The sequence below is a fragment of the Pterocles gutturalis genome, unplaced genomic scaffold, assembly GCF_000699245.1.
Source record: "Pterocles gutturalis isolate BGI_N339 unplaced genomic scaffold, ASM69924v1 scaffold24769, whole genome shotgun sequence".
NCBI classification, from domain to species: Eukaryota; Metazoa; Chordata; class Aves; order Pterocliformes; family Pteroclidae; genus Pterocles; species Pterocles gutturalis.
In genome coordinates this window covers 1-6,817 of record NW_010128896.1, presented here as the reverse complement: position 1 = coordinate 6,817, position 6,817 = coordinate 1, and the positions used below count along the sequence as shown (strand labels likewise).

At 45.6% G+C, this 6,817-nt stretch overlaps 1 protein-coding gene across 1 annotated transcript; it reads left to right on the top strand.

Annotated features, from left to right (window-relative positions):
* Window positions 1–195: 195 nt before the first annotated feature.
* On the top strand, window positions 196–291 carry SLN (sarcolipin). Its single transcript, XM_010079785.1, has one exon. The coding sequence runs from the start codon at window positions 196–198 to the stop codon at window positions 289–291; it is 96 nt and encodes a 31-aa protein (XP_010078087.1).
* Window positions 292–6,817: the final 6,526 nt, after the last annotated feature.

Here is a 6,817-nt window from a genome sequence, read left to right as displayed (position 1 = left end):
TTTTTTTTCCACAAATAAAAATATCTCTCCTGACCCTGCCACTGTTGTGCATCTGTTCTTCACATATTTTTTTCTTTTTCTTTAAAAGAGCCTGTGACCTGGAGGCTGAGCTCAAGGACGCTCCCAGGCAAGCCACTGAAGTTTTCCCTGTGCTCTACCCGTTGACCTCTGCTCTCCCCTGATTGCTGACGAACAATGGAGCGATCCACACAAGAACTTTTCCTCAACTTCATGATTGTCCTGATTACTGTATTGCTCATGTGGCTCCTTGTGAAGTCTTATCAGGAGTAAAAGACAGTCAGAAACTCTGGGAGGTGGTTTCAGTGTGTGTCTCTGTAGACATAAAAGTAACACCCACAGCACACCGCTGTGATTAGCTCAGTCAATTGAGGATGTCGTGATTTTTTTTTTTACTCTCTCCTATCTGTTGCCTGTGCTAGTGTCTGTGATGGGTCTATGATGGTGTAATTATTTTATTCTGCCGTGATCCAGCTGTAAAAATGTAAAATGCAAGATCCTTAGGCACTGTTCGGTGTGGCTGTCCCCTCCGGTAGTTACTGTGAATGCTGTGATCCCCTGCCCACCATGCTGGCTTTTTTGGTGGCAGTTCTCAAGGGTATAAAACTGCAGTGTGCAATGTAACTGTCTGAATTAACCAGTGTAAAAGGCACAATCTTGCTTAGCAGAAAGGAATGTGAAACCTCTACTTTCACTTGCTCATTTCACTTAAATAAAGAACATGTAAAACCGTTTTTTGTGGCATAATCATGATACAGTGCGCCGTGTGAGCCTGGTGGTTTGCTTGTTCCTCCCGCCTTCATTTTTATTGTATTTTTTTTAAAAATAGCTGTAGAGTGGAAATCCTACAGCTTAGCAGATATGCAGGCACGTGAATGAGCTGTTTAGGTCAGTTTTCCATCCGTAGCGACTTGGTTGGTGCCTGTAGATGTGGACTTCAAAGAGAGACACTGTCCCACCGAGGCATGGTCAACACTTGCATTTTCTGAAGCTGGATTTCAGGCAGGGAGTCCCAGGATACTATTTTTGGCTGAGCTATGCTTGGAGCCATGCCTGGAGGGACGAGCCCAGGACAGTGTCAGGCATGGGGGCTCGCTGGTGCCGCAGTCCTGCTGCAAGCCTTGCACTGGGTGGCCATGCCTTGGGGGCCGCCGCAGGTGGCAGGAACCACGGCACAGCCACGGTCAGCCTTGGCTGTTGGTGCTGTCACCTTCTAAAAATCTTGATCCAGCTTGTAGAGCCCACAGTCCCTGGGTCTGTGAAATCAGTAGTTAAACTCCTCCTAGGCATTCCCATCTGTTATTTTAACGGCTTCAGAGAATCAGTATCTTCTAGAAAATGCCCCTTTCTGTAGGAAGGTAGCTGGATGTGTGCTGTGCTGTTGCTACAGGTCTCCTTTCCCTTCAGGAGCCAGTGAGGCGTGGGCAGCATCGTGGGGCTGTGCTGTGAGTTACTTGCCCCGGCTCTCTGGCAGGGTTAGGTGGGGCGGTGCTGGCTGTCACCACTGGGACTGGGGCTTGGGCTTTAAGGAAAGACAGCAAACGTTGTGGTAGCCCCACTTGTTAAGCTTGTGTGTTGCTTAAAGGTTGCTGGTAAATGACCCGTTGCCCTGTGTCACTTGTGCTGTCCGTCTGGGTTTGCAGCCACGCGCTGCAGCTGGTGCCACTCATCCTCCCAGGCAAGAGGTCCCCGCTCCAGTGCAATGCTAAACATCGCCTCTTGTTTACTCTTGGCTGCAACTGAGTAAACCTCCTTCCAGCATTTCCAGGGACAGAAAATTTTCTTCAAGAAAGCTGAGACAATGAAGTGGACTTTTGCCAGTGGTGGGCACAGTCTTTCTCTGCAGCCCACTTTGCACCAGATGCTGCTGTATTTTCACTAATTTACATGGTCAGTTTGTGTTCACAAACTCTGCTGAGACAAGTGGCAGTGGCTGGAGAAGAACATGGAAAAGTCTATTTTTAAATACAGTGAATAATTCAGTATGAAAGATTCTCATCTTTCACCGCCTGTGAGTCCCTACCCCAGCTGAACATGGTGTCTTCCTCCAGCATTATCAGACCTTCCCTGTGGCTTAAAAATAGATTTTCAGAGTCTCTTGTGCATCACAGCTTTCACTGGAGACCTCAACAATGTGCACCAGTCCCACTAGGCAGGGCTGAGGCTTTTCTGCCAGTCCCAGAACATGTGGCCACTGCCCGGGGACAGCAATGTCACGAGCAAATTGACAAGTTTGGGCTCATCTCAGGCTGCCAATGGAAAAAACAGATGTGTGGGCTTCACTATCTGAATCAGAAGTGGTTCAGCAACAGCTAGAGGTGGTCCTAGCAATTTTCAGATAGGAAGAGAAAACGTTCTGGAGAGTTTGGGCCATCCATGACTTTTAGCCACCAGTCTCTGTGAGAGTAGACATGCATCTAACTTGGACAACGTGATTAAGGTAAAGCACCCCAAACAAGTTGCTAGAAGTGAGAATACCAGGCGGTTCTCTTTTCAGGCTTTTATAATTTTTTAAGCAGATTTTGAATGAGGTAAGTTATTTGCCTAAGTCATTTGCCTAAAACTGAAGAAAAAGGCAATTCAACTGTTAGTGCCAGATGCCGTGAAGAGCCAGCACAGTGCAGGTGCACAGGCACATTAGTGTCAAATAATACATATACACAGTAAAAATTTCCCAGTTTGAGGGACCTTCATGTAGAAGTTTGGTCTCAATCTCTCCATTATCTTCCTGCTTGCCTAAGAGCCTCTGGAGGAGAAGTGACTCTCCAGTGATGTATGTTACCAGTGTTTTCCAGCCCTTTGCAGTGTAAGGGAAATCAGGAACAACAGTGGACTTCTGTGCTAACAGTGACTTATCTTTAGTTTATCAGTAAAATAAAATAATTCGTATGTTTAAATGTAATTCCTGCATTTCTGCCTGTGCCCATTGCCTCTTGTTTGTCGCTGGGTACCACTGAGAAGAGTCTGGCTCTGTCTTCATTCCTTAGCAACAGGAATTTACATACATTGATAAGATCCCCCTGAGCCTTCTCTTCTCCAGGCTGAACAGTCCTGTCTCTCTCAGCCTTTTCTCATGTGTCAGATGCTCCAGTCCCTTCATCATCTTCATGGCCCTTTGCTGGACTCTCTACACTATGTTCACAGCTCTCTTGTACTAGGAAGCCCAGCACTGGACGCAGCATTCCAGATGTGTCTCACCAGTACTGGGCAGCAGGGAAGGATCACCTCCCTTGATCTGCTGGCAATGCTACATCTGTCTGATGTAGCCCAGGAGGCTGTTTGGCTTCTGCTGCAAGGGCCCATTCTTGGCTTGTGGTCAGCTTGGTGTCCACCATGAGCCACAGGTCCTCTGCAGAGCTGCTTTCCAGCTGTTTGGCCCCAGCCTGTGCTGGTGCCTGGGGAAGAACTTGGCATTAACCTCTGTTGAACTTCTTGAGGTTCCTGTTGGCTCATTTCTCCAGCCTGTCGAGCAGGACAACACTATGGTGTATCAACCACTCCTTTCAGTTCTGTCTCTTTACTTGACGTCTTTCCATACCTACATTTACATACTTTACATAATTTTAATTAACCCATACCTGTTTTAAGCTGCAGATATCTATGCCTTCTTTGTGGCCCCTAGCACATTATGAATGATGTACCATGAAAAGTATTTACTATGCAACCTCTCTTTTACATCTGCAAGCTTTTAAAATATTATATGTAGGTTTATCAGCATTTGACCTGCTATGAGTTTTACATGCAGCATGCACAGGACATAAACCCAGCACAGTACCTGCTCATGGAGAGGATTGCCAAGGTGACACTATACCTATCCTGTTTCCTCTCCTATCCCACCTACTTTTTTAAAGGTGCTCTGTGTAGCACTTCAGGAACTGCCAACAACAAGCAAAATGGTGGTTGCTCATGATTTTGACCTGACCTAAAGAAGGCAATTTTCATTCTGGCATCTAAGTATAGATAAGTTAGCCTCACCAAGAGCAAGAAGTTCAGTGGCAGCCTTTACATTCACTTTATTGGGCTTTTGATCAGACTGTAGCTACCTAATTTTAGATTATCAGATTTCAAAAGTTTGGCTCTAGGCCTGATAATTCGGAGTTGCTAAGCACTCAGCACTTCACTCAACAGAAACTAGAGACACAGGATGTTCAACGTGCTTTTGGGAAAAATCAGACCACTAGTTTGTGTGCCTGGATACCAACCTAGAAACCAAATTTTAGGCACAAAGATTTGAAACTTTGGCTAAACATTAGAAAACTATTCAGTGGGGTTTACCAAACACTTTTATCAAGCTAAAGTGTTTTCAGTCAAAACCGGTCCCTTTATTTTTTCAGGAAGAGTGTTTTTGTCAAGGAAAACTAAAATTTGTCAAAGGGAAATGCCATGCCTGAAAGCCAACGGTGTCCATTTCACTTTTGAATGATGTCATGGCTGCTGTAGACTGTGTGGTTTGTGCCCCCTTTCTCCTTTACTGCCCAGGCTCCAGGCCAGGCAGGTTCTCTGTCCCATGTGACATAACAAACCACCCTCATGATGTGTCATCTCCAAGTCGCAGTGTAGGAAACTGCCATGCAATGAGAGAGAGATGAGAATGGAAAAGAAAGTGACTGATACCGAGAAACCACATGTGCTGCATTTCTAAGTGGGTTGTTTACAAACCATTTCTTGCTGACATTTTTTAGTTTGCAAAGATTCACTTGAACTTCAGTTTTCTGTGGAAAAAAATGCACACGTTGTAAGCTCTGTGTCTGTGTGTTGTGTGTGTGTGCTCTGTAGTCCGTAGATGACATAGAAGGAAAGGCAAAAAATAAGGTTGTCAGCCTTGTCCAGACAGCATTCCTGTGTACATGTATAAGGTTTCTCTGGACCAAACCAAGAAAATGTGAAGCGCAAATAACTTCCTCACTACATAGCAAGTCCAGCACAGTTCTATTTATACTACTGCATTTGGAAGTGTCCCAAAGGCGATAGACGCCCCTGCAATTCAGGAACTTTGCACAATAATTATCTATATTTTGGTGGTGCAGTGAGCTAGGAGGGATCAAGAAAACTGACAGCTGCTGACACCTCGGGATGCCATTGCAGGGGCTCCTAAATCATTCTTCACCTACACAGCTGAGCTGCTTTGCCCCTTATGTGTAGGGTTTACTCACAGATTACTGTCTCGCAGGTCTGAGCTGGAAGAACCTTTGGCACGTTTCCCAGGGCCGTATACAGCTGGTGCTCAAGCCAATCAACTCTGACCTCTTAGCTTAACAGCTCAGCTGTCAGCTCCTAAAGAGACATGACAGCATTTTCAAGCAGGCTCCATTAGGCTTATCGGCTAACGCTAATCTCTATTCACACTGAGCTGATCTGTGCAGGAGTGTAAAGAAGCATAAATTCATACAAAACAAATGGAGATGGTCAGTTTGTGCCGGTGTGCATCCTGTATTCCACTAGTACTTGCCAATTCTTCACTGCAGTGGGTGGATGAGGGAGATGAAAAATCATTTGGTTTTGGCAGCAGTCATTAGCTAAATGTATGCCTATACTTCCTTTTACTACAGCTTGTACGGCAGGGTCCAGAAGGTCTTTTATACAGCACATGCTTGTGCCTTGATCTACTGGGCTTGTATTTATGCCTCTTCCTGTACCCCGAAGAGGAGCCAGAGCTGTGTCTCTTCCAAATCACTCTTTTCCTCATGTTTCATCTCTCCCCTCTCAGGAGGCAGGCAGTGGATTTTATCTCTCGACCTTGTGGCCAGAGTGGTAGACGGTCTACCACAGCACTGTCATACCCTGTCCATGTCTGCTCTGTGCTGTTGTCCCTGCCGGTGTGGGCAGGCCTGGAATGAGTGTGGCTCAGGTGACCTGAAGTTCAAACTGGTGGGGTCAGGATGTTCACAGCAACCCAGGTATCTAATAGTTTCTTAGGAGGGTCTTAGTCCCTTGTAAAGATATGCCTTGGGAGAAGAGCTCCTGGACAGAATCCTTCCTCGTGCTCACAGAAATCTGCACGTTTCTATATGTGCTTGGAGTAACTTTGCTTTTGCAGATGACTGTGACAGACCAGCCTAGAAGCATCCTGCAAAACCTCTAACAGGAGTGACCCAATTCCTTACTCAAAACTATGGAACACACTGGAGCAATATAAAATCTAGAATGGATTTTGCATGTACCTCTTTTCCCTGTAGCATTAAACCATTTTGCTGCTCCGATTCTTGTCTACAGACATTTGCTGGCATATCTGAAAGCAGGGACATATTTTTTTAAATACCTCTAGTGCAGTTTCCCTAGTGACTGCCAGTTTCAGTAGGATTAACCTGAACCTTTCAACTAGGTTAGGAAAGATCTGCTTCTGCATGTTGCAAGCCATTTCCCCAACTGTCTACAGTGGAGCTGGGCCTGGTTATATCTAACAAGGATCATTCCCTTTGCATTTCCCCAGTTTGGATCTGCTCTCTGCAAAAGTCTGTTTCAGCATGACCTGGAAGAGGTGTGCCAGAAATAGTTTTAGATCTTTCACTCAAACCCAGCTTTGAAGAGGAGAATTTCCCTATAAGAAATCTTACATCCTGTATTTATTAAATGATATTATTTCACACTTTAATGAATGTAAGATTTCGAAGGGTAACAGGAAGAACTTCTATAGGTATGTCAGCAATAAAAGGAGGACCAGGGAAAATGTGGGCCCCCTCCGGAAGAAACCGGGAGACCTGGTGACCCAGGATATAGGGAAGGCTGAGGTACTTAACGAGTTCTTTACCTCAGTCTTCACTGGCAACTGAAGAAGGCAAAGGCAGTGACGGGGAGAAGG